Raw genomic sequence first — 18,419 nt, forward strand, 5'->3', positions numbered from 1 at the left:
ACTACACTCTACCTCGCTGAATAAAACCTCATTCCTGGTACAGAAACGACTTATGTATCTATACAATGTAATGTTGTTTATCGATAGATTAGTGGCACAAATAAGAAGCACAGGGAGATCAGCTCGATGCTTTGTGACGACCTAGAGGGGTGGGATAGGGAGGGTGGGAGGGAGGGGATATGGGGATATATTTATACATATAGCTGATTTGCTTTGTTGTACAGCAGAAACTAACACAACATTGTAAAGCAATTATACTCCAATAAAGGTGTAAAAATAAATGAATAAATAAAAATAAATTAAAAAAAATTTTTTAAAGAAATATTACTAAAGAAAAGTTCTTCAAATTTTGTAGAGGGGGCTGGAAATAATACCCTTTTCCTCCCAAGCATTCAGAAAAATCCCTAGTCTGGCTCATAATAAAGCACTGACACCATTCATCTGGAAATCCCACTCCTCTTCAAAAAGAATTGTCAGAATATGCTAATAAGGTAAACCTACATGAGTCATTCTTATCCAGGCTGGATTCAAACTTAGAAATAAAATTTCATTAAGTTCTACCATCTCAAGAACCAGAACCTTAAATTTTTAAAAAATAGCCTCAGATTTCCCAATTTTGTTTTCCTCCCTACTTTGCTTCTTTATTGTTGCCAGGATTGAAGATCACTAAGAAGTTTCTGTCTACCAAGACAATAGTTCAAACTAGGAAGATTAATTTTCATAGGCAACATAACTATTACAGGGAGGGAATTTTGTTTGATTTCAGTATATTATTTGATATTCATACAAATTCTTATATTACTAATACCATAAAATAATAACAGAAAATATAATTTATTAAATACTTAGTAACTTGTACTGGAAATTCTACAAAGTATTGTGTAGGGTTATTTCATTTATTCCATGAAATAATCCATTGAGGCAAATAATATTCTCATTGCCTAGCTGAGAAAACTGAAGATAAGAATGCTTAAAATCTGGCCAAGTTCACATACCTAGAAAGCAGAAGACACATGATTCAGAAATAGAGCTTTCTGATTCCAAAAATCACAACACGATTGCCACTAAACTACCATGCCTCCCCCGTAAGTTCAATTGATTCTTTTTTTTTAATTATTTTTTTTCACTGAGCACCTACTATGGACAATCACTATTCTAGGTTGTAGGCCTAGAGTTAGATCAATGATTAATTCTAAAATTTCCACAAGGATTACTACTTAAGGAGGCTTGGGTCCTATAACCCTGCGACTACATCATCAAGCTAATACTTTGAGAACGTTTTGGCTAACAATTTCATTATAGTCCTGGCTAAGATTCTTCAATTATTAACTTCCTCATCAGTCTCCAAGTTGTGCCTGATAACTCTGTAAACTAGCTGATATTTCTGATCTTTTCTCAGCTTATTAACGTTCCCACCAATCTGGGATACAAAATAGGCAGAACCTCAGTTAGTGTCCTGACCTCTGATTTTGGGTGATCCTAAGACTTCATAGAAATCAAAAGCAGTTCCTTTTCAGAAAAAGAGCAAATAAATTATATTGGTAAGAAAATTCTTTCCAAAACTGGCATTTCACTGTCATAATAATGCAAACTTTCTGGCCTTCAAAAATTGTAAAATGTAAAGACAGACTAATTAAAGATGATTTTAAACCCTAAAACAACACTAAAAAAATTTTTAGAGGTATAAGTAATAAATCGATAGTGGAAATAAAATGGAATCATTAAAAAAATCCCCATTAATGCAAAAAAAAAGAGGAAAAATGAAACAAAAACAAAAAACAATTGTAAAATGTAAATTATTTGATTCCTATAATAATTTGTGCCCAATTTATCATCAAATGCACTGATAAGTATAGCACAAAGATATAGAGGGACTCTATAGAAATTAATATTGTTTCTTCAGTGAAGGGTTTCCTAGAAATGTGCCAGCAGGGCAATTTTGAATGATTGTGGGCTCCGGAGATCCAGTGGTATGACTGCCAAGAGAGGGGCTGAAATGTGCTAACTCCAAAGAAGATCCTGAGGGAAACTCCAGAAACCAGCAAAGGTCCTGGGAAAGATCTGAATTGACTCTCTTCTTAGTCACAAATCCAGACAACAGAAAATTCATTATAACTACTTAGCTTAATTCTATATTTTGTTTGGAGGAACTAAATGTATTGTTTCAGTCTGCATTTATTTTGCAACTAAAGTTCCAGGAATTACATAAACCTGCTTTATAAGCTTAAATTAGATGTACCATTAGAATATTAGTTCTCTTAGTGAGAGATTATATAGGTAAAGTCAGTTCAAAAATATTTTTTACTGTAAGGTTATCAAGTTCAACAAATATATCTTTTTATTTTTAATGCATTGAGTTCACAAATACACAGAGAAAATTCAGTGTAAAAAATTTTCAAGCATACTTCAAAAAAAAACACAGTTCCTCAGTAAGTTATGACCCATTGCAAACTACCTACCATCTGCATAGCTGAAATTTCAAAACCTGCATCTCGGATAGCCATCAGAATCTTTCCCAGCAGTCCTGAAAATACAGAACAAATGAGTGCAAAAAATATAAAATTTCTAAGGCATTTTAGTTTTAGAGAAATGCAAATTTTCTATATCAAATTACTTTGCTTACATTCTATAGGAAGGAATCACATATTTCTGAGGGAAACTAATAAACCCCTAATACTGTAATCCCATTTGATTCACTTAGTAAAGTGCTTCAGGAATACCAACAATGATCTTGAAGATTATGCAAAAAACTTTTAAGTTACTATTGCCTGTAAGGACCCTGAGGGCTAGTGATGTAAAGAATATGAAAATCAAACAATTAAAGTAATATTACCAAAAAAAATGAAATGTTCAAGTACCAGATACAGAAGGAGTTCACAGGAGCAGTTCAAAGAAGGAGAAATATCAAATTATAACTGAAGAGGGGAACAGAAGCTTCAAGGGGATATGAGAGCATGAACTGGCCCTTAAAGGCTATAGGTAGATGGCATTATATAGGGACAGAGGTATAAAAAGAGACAAGGCATAATTCTGGGAAAAATGTGAATATGTGTACAGAATAGTAAGAAGTCAAAAAAGAAAAAGATAAAAAAGGAAAAGAGATTTAATCCAAATTGATAAAGGCCTTAGATAGCAACATGAGGAATTTGGTCTTTATCCCACGAATAGCAACATTTATAATGGTGTTTGTAGACTCTGGAGGTCTAGAACTGATTTTTTAGATTCCATTAGTCTTCTATAAAAATCTCCTAAGTTTCTTTTTTTCAAGTGAACTAAAATTCTCTCTCTCTCTCTCTCTCTCATACATACACACACACACACACACACACACACACACACACACACACACACACACACTCCATATTCTGGATCATCTTGATGTTCACCTAATAACCCCCAAAAAACAAGTAGTATCAGTGCCCGAATGTGCATTTTTATTTACTATCTTACTGCTGCCAAACAGGCTATTTTAATTGTAGCTGGCTGATGAAAAAAAGAAAAAAAAGACAAGGACAGATCTATTTCTTAAATGATGTTTGTACCAAGTGAAGGCCAAATGATACCATAATATGCTGTAGAAACAAAGGTTTCTCAGAAGTTTCAAGAGTAGAATAGGCCCAGTGGTGCAGTGGTTAAGACTTCAAGCTCCCAATGCAGGGGGCCCGGGTTCGATCCCTGGTCAGGGAACCAGATCCCACACGCATGCTGCAACTAAGAGTTTTTTGCATGCCGCAACTAAGGAGCCCACCTGCTGCAACTAAGACCCAGTGCAACTTAATTAATTAATTAATTAATTAAAAAAATAAAAGAGTAGAATAGGCCTGTGCCAAACTCAGAGCACTTAGTACCATATTCATGTTGAGCTTACTGATTACATTTCAGCAAACATCTTTTGTCACATTAATGTTAACTTAAATTTTATCCATTTTATAGTTTTGTTTGTAATGAATTTGTAAACTGTTTTAGTTATACAATTTTATGTGCAAGAGTTTATATTTAGTTGTATATTTAAGTTACATTATAATTAAGATATTTTAATGTCAACACTGGGAATCCATGAGAAAATTTTTCCTTCAAAAGAAACACTGCCAAAAAAAAGAAACACTGCCAAAAGAAATGGATCACTGAAAATGTTGAACAGGAGAATACAGGATAAATACAGTATTTTAGGAAGACTACTAATGTAATAATAATGGGCAAGCTGGTCTGAAGAAAAGAATAAAGGATAGAAAGAATAGCAAAGGCCGTTGAAGTCATCTACTGTGCTGACTAGACTTGGATGGCAGTAGTAGAGAAATAAAGAAGTAATGAATATAAGATATTTCCAAACAAAAAGTAACAAGACTAAAGTAACAAGACTCAAGTGAACATAGAGTGTGAACATGAAGGAATAAAGGTTTTGAGCCTAAGTAACTAGAAGAATGATAGCACTTTTAAGAAGAAAACAAGCTAAGAAACCAAATTAAGAAAAAAGTGAATGATTCTGGACATAGAAACAGAATTTTAGAGCAGAACGCTAATCAGCATTTGAGAAGACAGTATATCCAACGGCAATAAAAATCATCAAGGAATGAATGAATAAACTCCCTATACTACATTGGTAATATGGGGTTGTATTCCAATAGACAGACAGATATAATGAGGCTACAGAAGGTTAGAGCTGAAGTGATGAGAATAGATGACTACTTGTTTGACAAAAAGAAGGGCAAAAGCAAAAAAAGAGTTGGGAGGAATGAGTTTTGAGAAAATATCTAAAGTTGGGGACATGTAAAAGGATACTTGCAAAAGAATAAAGAAGGAAAATATTACACTAGTATCAAAAGAAGGAGGAAATTCTTAGAATACAGGGATAGTTAAGAATTAAAGGAGATTAAGCACCTTGGAACTAAGATAAATCCTTTGGCTTAAGCAAGATGGTATGATGATATTAAAGAAAGTCATATCAACAGAGTGTTAGGAAAGAGAAGTTAGATAACCTATTAGTAATCTGTACCAAACACTCAGATGGCATAGGACACAGGAATGTTAACCAAAATTCCAGGTCTTTTATCAATAGGAAAAGTATAGACAAAAGTTAGGAAAGAAGAAAGTAAATTAATTATTGGGGGCTGAGCCCTTTCATATGAAGTTATTCCACTTAATCCTTAAAGCAATACACTAAAACAGGGGCTACCATCCCACCATAAGGTGAGAATATATGAAGATTTGGAGAAGACAAATAACATGCTCAATGTTACAAAATTAGTGGGTCTCCAAATCTCACTGTCTTTCTGCAAGTTTCAATAGAAAAACAGAAACGTGTATATGAAAGCCTGATATGTAAAACTCACTAGACAATATAACCCCCTGAGGCAAGGGCTGTGCTCATTTTAGGACTCATTTTATCTCCAGTGACACTAGCAAAGTGTCTAGCATGTAGTAGGTAGTTAACAAATATTGTTCACTGAATTACAAAGTTAATAAAAGAAATAACCAAAGGAAAAAACAGTCATAGCTCTCTGACTGATCCAAGTCTGAGAAACTCTAAAGCTCTTCAGAGTACAATTAGAAAATACCAGAAAATTGTAAAGGAGTAATTAAAATTAGAGAAGGGAAAAAAATTTTAATTTTTTGGTTTAACAGTTTGAGAGAAAAAGTTCATACTGCCCTCATGCCACATACAAACATTAATCCTAATGAATTCAAGGTAAATGTAAAAGAAATAAAGGCAATTGATTAGAAAAACATATAGGTGATTATACTCATGATATAGGTAGCCTTTTAAAAAGGAAAGAAAAAGGTTGGTTCCTTGATGTAAGCTTCAATTCCAGCTCTGGATAGACTCACCCTCCTCCAATATGCAATCTTTTTTCATATCTTTTCCCATATATTTATTCCTTTCTACTTGGTCCATTTTTCCTCTCACCCTCACCATCAGTCCACCTTCTAAGTCTTTCCTCAGTGTCTTCTGAAGCCCTGAATTATTTTGAACAGTTACCTTTATGCCCTCAGTCTCAGTTACCCCACCACAATCTCTCTTACTTAGAATTTAATCTTCATTTACCTGCAATCGTAGCAGGTTAAAGGCTTGCCTCCTTTTTCCCCTTGCTATGATTTAAATTTTTGTGTGCCAACCAACTTCATATGTAGCCCAATATGATGGTATTAGGAGGTGGGGCCTTTGGAAGGTGCTCAAGTCATGAGGCTGGAGCCCTCATAAATGAGATCAGTAAAGGCCAAGATTTTAGATGGATTAATAAAACAAGATCCAATTATATGATATCTATAAGAAAGCAAGTTTAAATATGAAGACACAGGTAGGCTGAAAGTAAATGGATGGAAAAATATATACCATGCAAACAATAAGTATGAGAAAGTTGTAATGATTATATTATTTCAAATAAAGTAGAATTTATGGCAAACAGTATTACACAGATAAATGTCCCAAGAGGCATTGGGAGACAGTACTTTAGACAGAGAGCTAAAAGAAAATGGATATTCATGGCAAAAAGAGCACTGAGCAAAGGTACAGAGAGGTAAAACAACATGGTTCTTTTGATGAGGGGAAATGAGACAGAAGAGATCATAGGAGAGGTGGTAGAAGCCACTGATAGAAGGACTTTTGGACCACAGACAGAGGTTTGAATTTTACCCTATAGGCCAGAAGTTCCCAAAACATTTTGGTCTCATGGACCCCTTAGCTCTTAGAAATTATTAAAGACTCTAAAATACTTTTATGTAAATAGGTTATATTGATAAATATTTGTTGTATTACACAGCAATTTTTAAAATATTAACTTAAATATAACAAAAAATATTTACATTTTAACATAAATACAATTTTTATGAGAAAAATGACTATTTTCCAAAACAATAAAAAAAATCAGAGAAGAGAGATATTGTTTTACATTTTTAAAAATCTCTAATGTCTAATTTAATGAAAAGCAGCTGCATTCAACTTTCAACCTGCTGTTATGTGTTGTTTGCTTAAAGTATATTTAGTTGGAAAATGGTGTAGTATTTTAATAGCCTTTAATATAATTGTATATATTCTTCTTCACTTGACAAGTGGTAGTTTCTTAAAAGCTCACTGCAACATATAATTTCAAACTTCTACCAACGACCTTTTTTTTAACCCTGTTGCATTAAAATCCACTGCTCAATCTTGTACTTTGTATAAACCTTTTTTTTTTTTTTTTTTTTTTTTTGCGGTACGCAGGCCTTTCACTGTTGCGACCTCTCCCGTTGCGGAGCACAGGCTCTGGATGCGCAGGCCCAGCAGCCATGGCTCACGGGCCCAGCTGCTCCACGGCACGTGGGATCCTCCCGGACCGGGGCACGAACCCGTGTCCCCTGCATCGGCAGGTGGACTCTCAACCACTGCACCACCAAGGAAGCCCTTGTATAAATCTTTTATCCATGCATGATTTTATAATATCATACACATTGATCATTTGGAAAATATTAGTTCACTGAGTTATGCAGATCTTCCAAATGCTGACTCTCTATTATACCACATCAAAAGAAAAAAAAAATCCCATTTGTTAAATACCACCAACTTCATCAGAATAATCTAAGTATTGGAAAGCTGTTGAGTTCAAGGTGGTGCATACAGTTTTCCAAGTTCCTAACTCTAATTTTTATTTGTAATTTTATCTTCTTTTGGATTTTCTTCTTGGGCAACAACTACTGTCAGTTGTCCTTTCTTTTAAATGATAGGCTTATTTTAAAGAAAATGCCAGACAAATATCCATATCTGAATGACCATAGTTTGTGAGTCATTCTTTCAAGTAAAAATGGTATTCTATGAAAAAGGCATTTAGTTCAGCTCACAATTCAAACAACTGTACATGTGCTTTTCCTAAAGATAGCATTATATTTCAGTATGTATCAAAAGTGCTTCATGTATACTTCCCACTTCTTCACACAGAATATTAAAAATATTTTGACTTGAGGGTAAAAAATTAATAAAATTAATAATTGTTATTGTTTCATCAAGGACACTCTTAAGTGAAAGTGGCTTTTTTTCTGCAAATGCAAGATGGTTAAAAACACACTACTAGTACTGTCTGCTGCCACTATCCTGCTTTGTTCTAAGACACCAGCAGTTTTACCCACTGTTGCTTCTGCACCATCAGTCCAAATGTCAACATATTTTAAAAGGCAAATAAATTCTTAGTACTTATGCGATTTGATCTCAAGGATGCCTAAAAGAGGTCTTATTTATTATAATAAAGAAAATATTTTACATGATTACATAAGAATCCTGATCTAAAAAAAAAAAGAATCCTGATCTAAATATGAAAGTAGTATTTAGCCCTATGCATTAACTAACACAAAGAGAAATGTACAATCTATTTCTATTCTAAACCTATAATCACATTAAACTATGACTTGTGGGATGTAACATTTGAACAGAATAATTCTATTCACAAATAAACCAATAAAAGTTATAGCCCAAGCAGCACTGACATTGTGCCAAGAACAGTCAGACCTGAGTCAAGGATACTGCTTTTTTTATATTCAGTTGGTTATGTGCAGAGGCAGGACAGAGAGGCATTTAAGAAACCTGTTCTGTGTTTAACAGCTTGAAATGACAAAGTGTCAATAACCATAATCCTTTACTTTGTTCTAGACAGAAAATGTTCAGGTGACTGAACAAATGACAATAACTATGTAAATGAAGTAGCAAAAGAAAAAGTAAAATTGCATGCCCCACAGCAAACATGTTCAAAAGGGTCAAACAAAGCAGATGGCTTATTTTATTTGGCTGGTGTTTGCATAGTTAATTTGTTTTTTAATAGTTTGCTTAGAACTCCATGAATGCTACCTAAATGTTTCGAATGTCAAATCACCTCTCCATCTCCACTCATTCACATACTCAGTTCATATCCTGATACCTTTTACCTGAATTGTTCTAAAGCCTTTTTAATAAGTGTCCACCCTGTATCCAATCATCAATATCAGACATCTATTACTTTGTCTTTCTAAAACCTCTTGCTTCTCCTGGAATTGGGAGCCCTCATTCTCTTTTAGGAAAACTAAACCATTTGACTGGAAAGGGAGTTGCCATCTTCTTACGTGACCCTATAACCATGGGCCTCAGCCAATGGTCAAAAGGTGGACACCAGACCTAAACAAGGTCAATCAGAGCACTCTGCTCCCTGGGCAAAATAATTCACCCAGGAATTGGCCTAGAATTGGCACAAGCCAATCAGAGTCCTTCCCTGGAATTTTTTTTAGCTAGAACAGGGGGGAAAAAAAAAGTTCTTTCCAGTGTGTTTCTAAGTATATGAGTCTTGCATTGCTGGAAACCCAACCTCTCTCTCAAGGTGCTGTTAAAAGCTAATCTGCAAGCATGAAATTGATAGTCAAGAGAAGCACATATGAAAGCCATAGAGAACAAGGATGTTGAACAAGTCTCCCTAAGCCTAGCTCGACCCCTATTCTTCTTCCAGCCCTAAAATGAGACAAATAGGGAATTCAAGTTGGGTTTCAACCAGTTGTACCAACAGTGTCCTCATTAAGCCCCCATTTTTATGTAGGATTTTTTATATAGGAGGTGACACATTGTACCCCGAGAAAGAAAGGTTGTAGAAGAAAGGGTGGAGAAAGAAGAAACAGTACATTTTGAAAGCTGTGGTATTCTTATGGGTGTTGATTCTGACAAAAGAATTACAATCAGCAAATATCCCAGAAAAAAATCCTATGAATAGCCAAATGATCAAAAACTGGGATTAGAAGATCCCTCTTTCTGCCTATAAAGTTCATAAAGTGATCATGGTTGGAGAGTGGAAGAAAAGTAACTGACAATAAAATATTCAGGTACATTGAAGTTCAAACAGTATTTTTAGAAATAGCAGACTTAACAGTTTAAATAAAAATAGACTTGCACCAAATAATGGAAACAAAATTGCAAGGCAATCGAATGAAACAGGCACTTTAACACTCACTGGTATCAATAAGATAAAAAGGACAGTCAAGGTTTTCCTAACATAACATGGTTTGCACCACTTGGAAGAAAACAAATGGGCACCAGGCTTATATGCTCCAGGATATCCAGGTACCACATAAGGTACCCTGGGTCACCCAAGCGGGTATAATGAGGTGCTAATATGTCTAAGGCTTTTTTAGGTATGAATGCAGCCACATTATTAGAGTCTTGAGGATTGGGAAAAGCTTCTCCCAAGAGTTACTGTGAAAATCTGGCTTGAATTTAAAATGGAAATAAAAATGGATTTTTTTCCAGTTTTAAATAAATACATAAATTGAAGTACAGTATATATTTTTGAGAATCCATTTTTTGCTCCCTCTGACCTGTATCTGGTCAGGGTAAATGAATCAATGTTAACAGATCTGCCTTGATTTGGCTCTGTTACCTATCGTCATCCCTGCAAAGAAGGCCACTTAGACTGAAAGGCAGCCCTTATGAGTTGAAATAGGATTATATTGCTCATAATAACCTTGAGTTGAAAACGAGTTGTTCTCTCTTTCTTTACAGCTGCCAAAGAGGAGTAAAACCTCCCACAGTGTGGCACAGAGAGGAAGACCATCAACAATGACTACATATGAGATATTTGGCCAGGGACCAAGTGTGTCAATTTACTCTCCGGGCCACAGATGTAAGGGCTGGTAAATAATCCAGTCTGAAGAGACTCCTCCTTTGCCTATCTCAGCCTAACCTCTCTATGGTCTCAGTTTCTTTCCTTGTCTATAAAAGATGGTAATACCTACCTCATAGAAGTTTTATGAGGATGTAATGTGTCTGTATATGTAAAATTCTTAGAACAGTCAGGGGCATACAACAGCACTATTAGCTAATGACAGCAGCAGTAGAGTAAGTAGTACTAGAGCCAAGAATAGCCTGAGTTAGGATGCATAGCTTTGCTTATAGAATGAGCACGAATTTAATTTTTAGCCGTACTGTTAAAATGCAAGCATTTTATATGTCTCGTTTCAAAGAGAATACTGTGTAACCGGTACACCACAAGGAGGCTAATGCTAGTGCCCAGGTCACACCAAATGAGATGGCTGCAATGACTGATGAGAAGCAGATAACAGGGTCAGGGCAATACCCAGCTACAGGCACAACAGGGCCTGGCAAACCCACCGGTTCTCAGGAGAAGGAAAGCCACTGTTGTCTAAGCCAGCAGTGCCTGGCAAACATTGCGATACAAGCTAGGGGAAGCAGAGCAAGAAAAGAAGGAAGAAGGGGGTCCTTACACAGCACTTGACAAAATAAGGCCTCTCTCTCCCACTACGAACCCCTAGAAATATTTGAGGTGCACTTTGTAGAGCACTCGAGCCCTGTCTTAGATGAGCGTGTGCATCAGTGAAACAATTTCTGTAGATTCATAAGGAATATGTAAAACTTTAAGCAGAATTTGAAACAGAAAGTTTGCCTGTAAAAACCCCTCCAAGGGGAAAAATGACAAGATAACACTTTATATTATATATTACATCAAATTTTTGAAATAGGGACTTCCCTGGTGGTCCAGTGGTTGAGAATCTGCCTGGCAATGCAGGGGACACGGGTTCAAGCCCTGGTCCGGGAAGATCCCACATGCTGCGGAGCAACTAAGCCCATGTACCACAACTACTGAGCCTGCGCTCTGGAGCCCACAAGCCACAACTACTGAGACTGCGTGCCACAACTACTGAAGCCTGGGCACCTAGAGCCCCTGCTCCACAACAAGAGAAGCCACCACAATGAGACGCCGCGTACTGCAACAAAGAGTAGCCCCCGCTCGCTGCAACTAGAGAAAGCCCACGCACAGCAATGAAGACCCAATGCAGCCAAAAATAAATAAATTTATTTTTTAAAAAAATATAATGTAGCAGGTATTCTCATAGACATGCAGCTGTGGAAATATTTGTTATCCTCTTTCTGGAGGATAAATTGGGATATATTAAAAACTTTAAAATGTTTTTATTTGATGTAAGAATTTCTTGAAATTATTCTAAGGATAACTTAGGTGTTCACAAGGATTTATATAGGAAAATGTTAACTGCAGAATTATTAATAATAAAATTTTTAATTATAAATAATAAAACAACAAAAAGATAAAGAAAAGTATATTCCTATAACTGACTATTATTCAGACTTTAAAATTATGTTTTCATAGATTATCTAATTATGCAGAAAAAATTCAAAATACAATGTTAGGTTTAAAAAGTGCAATATAAATTTATATAAATAGGATAATTCCAATTCATTTTATAAAACTAGTATTACCTTAATATCCAAATCAGAGTACAAAAATAAAACACACATCAATAACCCTCATGAATACAGATGCAAAGTCCTTAACAAAATATTAGCAAATAGAACTCAGCAATATATAAAAAGAACTATAGTTCTTTTGGACAACAAGTATTATACCAATGTCATCTGCTATATTAAAAGGCTAAGGAAGAAAAATCACACAATCATATCAATTGATGCAGAAAAAACATTCAAAATAATTTAACACCCATTCATGATCAAAACTCTTAGAAGAAAACAGGAATAGATGGGAACTTCCTGAACTTCATAAAGAGCATCTACAAAAACAAAAACAAAACAACAACAATAAAACCACTGCAGCTAACATTATGCCTAACAATGAAAGACAAGAATGTCCATTCTCATTGCTCTTATTTAATACAGTGCTGGAAGTTCAAGCTCCTGCAATAAGGCAAGAAGAAGAGAAGGTGAGAGGAAGGGAAGGGAGGAAAGGGGAGGAGATGGGAGGGGAGAGGGGAAGGAAAGGGAAAGGAAAATGGGAAGAGAAGGGGCAAGCAGATCAGAATGGAAGAAATATAAATCTCTTCATTTGCATATGACATAATTATCTAAAAAAAGAAAATAAACTATAAAAAATATTCTAGAACTAATGACAGATTTCAGCAAGGTTGCAGGACATAAGATAAACATACAACAATCAATTAATTATCTATATATTAGAAATAAATAAGTGGACACTGAAATTAAAAGTATAATGCCATTTATAAATAGCTCAAAAAGAAAAAAATTACTAGGTGTTAATCTAACAGAACTTGCACAGGACTTGTATATGAAAACTACAAAATGCTGGATGGAAGACCTAAATAAATGGAGAGTCATATAGTATCCATGATTTGGAAATTAACATAGTACAGATGTCAGTTGTCCTCAAATTGATAAATGGGTTTGGCACAATTCCTATCAAAATCCCAGCAAGATATTTTGTAAATACAGACAAGATTTTCTTTTTTCTTTTTTTTTTGGCCGTGCTGCATGGCTTGTGGGATCTCAGTTCCCCGACCCTGAACTGAACCCAGGCCCCTGCAGTGAAAGCCCAGAATCCTAACCACCAGGTCACCAGGGAACTCCCTAGACAAGATTATTTTAATATTACAAGGAAAAATAAAGGAACTAGAATAACAAACAATTTCCAAAAAAAGGTAGGAAAAGTCAATCTACCCAATTTCCTGACATATTAGGTAGCTATAGTAATCAAGACTGTGTAGTACTGGCAGAGTGGCACACACATAGATCAATGGAGCAGAAGAGAAAACCAAAAATGAATATGCCCTGCTGATTTTTGATAAAGGTACAAGAGCAATTCAGTGAAAGAGAGATAGCCTTTCCAATAAACCCAGTGACATGGCCGTACAAGGAAAGTTAGGAAATACAGTCTCTGACAGGACAGTCACTTATCAGAAACAAGCCTACACTGTAGAAGAACAAATTTAGGAAGAACAGCTAGTCTTCTCTCTCGTGTGTATTGTACATGCTAGTCATATTATTCCTGCAATCCTCAGAACAGCCCTATGAAGAAAGTACTATTATAATGTTCATTTTATAGATGTTTACTTTCTCTACTAAAAGGTTAAAACAACATGCCCAAATAGCTAGTAAGTAACAGAACTGAATTTTAAACACAGTTGTGCTTGCCCCCGATGATCTGAGATTGTTAGATTACAATAAAATAGGCAAAATATTTAATTGGTTTGTATAGATCATTCAATTAAATAATTCATGTATATTAAAGAGTTCAGAACATACCACCCCAAAATATGTTGCTCTGGTATACTATTTTGACTTAAGGCAGCGTATACAAGAAAAACACTGACCTTCCTTCCTTTTCTTAAAAGTGAGATAAAATTCCCATAAGAAAGTTGTCCTCCCTATGCCAGAAGGAAAGCAACATTCTCATCACTAAGGATAAGAAGTTGAGATCAAGAGAATTCTATACAAACAGACCTTGTTAAAATAATTCTTATTTTCCTTTAATCTCCCCACATAGTTTAGTCACTTCTCCACAATAGGCACTATTGTCTCTCTTTTTTTTCAACCTAATACAAAAGCAAGTAGGTTTTCTCTATTTCTTTGGGTCTTCATTTCCTTACGAAGGAAAACTTGTATTAGAAACTTGTATTACATAAATTTGTATGCTTTTCTCCTGTTGATCTATCTGTCTCATGTCAATTTAATTCTCATGCCCAGCCAAAAAAACTAAGAGTTTGCCTCTCCTACAATATACAAAAAAAACATTTATTTATGTGTGCTACTTATATTTTTTGATCTTCTGAATATATAATGTAAAACCAGTAACAGAAGAATATAGAATTTTTATCTAGTAAATTTTGGATTGTTCAGAAGATCATCACCCAACTTATTGATTTTTCAATTTAAGGTTTCCTTCCTTCTTACCATTTTGAAGCTTAACAAATTTGAATGAAAAAAGACAGGAAACAATTGATCATTTTACTATTTGTTTGTAGTTCTAGAAAACTGTTTTATAGAGAGAAAATAGTTAAGAGCAAAGTTAAGTTGTTAACAAGGTAAATGGACAATATTCTTCAAAATTATGACAAAATTGGTTTTCACGTTTAATAATCTAGTAGTTTCAATTTTGCCACCAAAAAATATTTTCTGTAGAAATAACTTATTCTGATGTTAAGGTCTTTCCTGGAGTTGTGATATCTTCCCTTGATATTATAATCTCTATACTCTACAGTAAACTGTACACTTGAAAGCAACCTTGCAGCCAATGAACCCACCCTTATACTGTGGAAAAGCCTGAAAAACACCTTTACTATGAATGTTAAACTTACTCCTTGCAATAATAAGGTATAAACATCCAAAAACAAGACCTTATTCAAAGAAATGAGTGCCCATGAAAAGGACATTTTGGTGAGCAAAACAACTTACAAAACTCAACATTAAAGAAGCAGCCAGTGTAGGAGTGTTCCCTTTTCTCCACACCCTCTCCAGCATTTAATGTTTGTAGATTTTTTGATGATGGCGTTCTGACTGGTGAGAGGTGATATTGATGGGAATGTAAATTGGTACAGTCACTATGGAGAACAGTATGGAGGTTCCTTAAAAAACTAAAAATAGAGCTACCATATGATCCAGCAATCCCACTCCTGGGCATATACCTGGAGAAAACCATAATTCAAAAAGATACACGCACCCCAATGTTCATTGCAGCACTATTTACAATAGCCAAGACATGGACTATGTCCATCAACAGAGGAATGGATAAAGAAGATGTGGTACATATATAATAAAATAATGCCATTTGCAGCAACATGGATGGACCTAGAGATTGTCAGAGAAGTCAGAGAAAGACAAATATCATATGATATCACTTATATGTGGAATCTTAAAAAATGGTACAAATGAACTTATGTACAAAACAGAAATTGAGTCACAGATGTAGAAAACAAACTAATGGTTATCAAGGGGGAAAGAGGGGAGACATAAATTGGGAGACTGGGATTGACATATACACACCACTATATATAAAAGATAACTAATGAGAACCTACTGTATAACACAGGGAACTTTATTTGGCTCTCTGCAGTGACCTATATGGGAATGGAGTCTAGAAGAAAGTGGATATATGTATATGTATGGCTGATTCACTTTGCTGTACACCTGAAACTAACACAACATTGTAAATCAACTGTACTCCAATTAAAAAAGAAAAAGCAGCCAGTCTGTTGTACAAGACAACTCATCACAACCTGGATGATACGCTCCACAATACTGATACTAAATAGGGGTGGGTGAGATAAAAAAATGGCGGATTAAGAAGTGTCAAAAAGAAATCTTGCATTTTACTTCGGTAGGATCTGTGAAAGAAAAGTTTTAATCTTGATACAGCCAAGAATGCATGAACTATACATAAACAGATGTTGTGTTTAATATTAATAACCAATTTAAATCAAATTGGAGAAATCTGATTTCTTTTAAAATTTAAATCTAATGAAATAAAAGACATTTTAACTAAAAAATAGGGCTGGTGTGTCATTAAAATGTAATTAGTGTAAAGCCAAGTTAAAGCTAGAGATTATAAGAGTTTAAGAGTTTAATGTTCAATGCCAAAATACAAAACAAATCACAAACATTACTGAATTCAACAGAAGGAATTTAGTACTAATCCTAGCAAACATGCATAACAAATCAATTTAGGCATAAAAGCCAGGTGGAAAAGCTTTCTGTTTCCTAGACAGCAATATGTTACTAGGCAATACCACTTCACTGACAATCTTCCAGTAATTTTTAATCCGATGAAAAGATAAACCCACAGATCAGTTTGGCTTCAAATGTCCGTTACGATTTTTTGCTGGCTAGTAAGCAAAAATATTGTAGAATCACATTAAATCAATTGCAGATGAGAGTTTGGATTCAGCAGAATTAGTGTTAAACTGAGAGCTAGTAAGGCACTTAAGTCTTAAAGGATCTCAAATTAATTCATTAGCTGATCATAATTTATTCCAGTAGCAAGTAGGCTTATAAAATATAGACCTAATTCATCTAATAGCATTTCTGATTCTGCACTTGCACCACACACCCAGATCTAAAATGCACATTTTCCTTACCAATGTCCTAACAACCACAATCTGTAATTCCTTACAAAGCAATAAAAAGAGTAACCAATATAGCTTTACAGATGTACCCACAATATGGTAACTTGGTATATTAAAATTCATCATAACGTAATTAAGTGAGTAGAAAATAGTAAAGGCAGGCTCCACACCAATGCAGGAGCAACAGAGAAGACCCACAGCATCTAAAATCTCCAGGAAAAGGCCATCAATAACCCCTCCTTACTGGGAAGACAAGGATGGGCTCAGCATAGCAAAGGAAGCCAAGAACAGCTAGCATGGCTGAAATAAGAGCACAATTTTAAAACAAGCACAGTCCAGGAAAAACATAATAGGGTACCAGGATGACAAGGGAGAAAGTGAAAATTTAGTACTAGGCAAATAGGTCATCAGAAGCCCAAAGTTAATGCCAGGTTACCACGGAAAACAAGTTAATCACACAATCACAAAGCAATGTTATGTTTTTACAGCACAGGATACTGCCAACTTCTAGGTAGGGGGAGATCCTTCCTAATTTTAAAATAGGCCAGCCCCTCTTCTGGAGGGTGGAGTAAGCACAAGTCCCACTGGAAGTTGACTTCATGTTTGCAGGAGATTTTCATGAATTATACAAGTGCTATACATGTTATAACTCATCAATGGAAATCTGTTAGTTTTATAGGGAAGCACAGTGAAAAAGACTGAAAAAGTAAACCAAAACCATGGATCCATAAACTCTAACATGAACAAAACAAAGTAAATCTTTTCCCTTTCTTAAAATTAGTTCTGTTGTTTTGTATCTTTTTTTTAAAGACATATAAAGAAAAAGATTCTCAAAGCTTGTCTTTTGCACAATTTTCAAAATTATGAACATTTATTTTCTTTATTCCAGTTATCCAAAGTCACAGTTAAGGAGATCACAAATTTAGACATCTTACTACAAGAACATGGTTTCTTCTGTTGATTTTAAATGGCTCTGATTTCCTCAGCTGGCAAGACCTACATTGTCACTCACAGGCTTAAAAACAGACGTAATGCCACAACATGGGCCACAAATTTTATATAACTCTTACTCCTCGTCTGCTGGAAGCACATGCTGTATGCACTGGGTATGGGCCTCCATTTTTGTTCTATTTTCCAGCATGTCCTTATGTAGGGGGCAGCTTTGCCATCTAGTGGTTCTCAAAATGTGATCCCTGCATAAGCAGCATTGTCCTGACCTGGGAACTTATTAGAAATGCAGACGTACCGAGTCAGACACTCTGAAGGTATAGCCCAGGAATGTGTATTTTAACAATCCAGATCCAGTGATATGGATGCTCACTAAAGTCCGAGAACCATGACTGGGAGCAAGATCTCTGAGGACAAGAGAATATCACAATAACCATTCTCCTGGCCATGAACAAGGGGAATGTTATCTGAAAAGCTTATGATTTTAATTTTCAGTCCAATTCTTCCTTAATCCTTCTACACCGAACCTGCATCATCTTAAAAAGGAAGTCATAAAGGTATTAAATTCTCAAGTTTTGACTTTTTGGTCTTAATTTCCCCTACCCTCTCTCACATAATTTTTAAGAGCATTCCTCACTGGAAAACAT

The 18,419-nt window shown here is 35.1% G+C and overlaps 1 protein-coding gene across 3 annotated transcripts in view; it reads right to left on the reverse strand.

Moving 5' to 3' along the window:
* Window positions 1-18,419, reverse strand: part of NME7 (NME/NM23 family member 7) — a 263,043-nt gene that overhangs the window by 152,538 nt on the left and 92,086 nt on the right. For all 3 annotated transcript variants that reach the window (XM_060033650.2, XM_060033658.2, XM_060033644.2), the window contains one exon: window positions 2,460-2,524. In XM_060033650.2, coding sequence (XP_059889633.1) covers window positions 2,460-2,524 — 65 coding nt within the window. The remainder of the gene's footprint in view (window positions 1-2,459; window positions 2,525-18,419) is intronic.

Source organism: Delphinus delphis, chromosome 1 (genome assembly GCF_949987515.2).
Source record: "Delphinus delphis chromosome 1, mDelDel1.2, whole genome shotgun sequence".
Classification (NCBI taxonomy): Eukaryota; Metazoa; Chordata; class Mammalia; order Artiodactyla; family Delphinidae; genus Delphinus; species Delphinus delphis.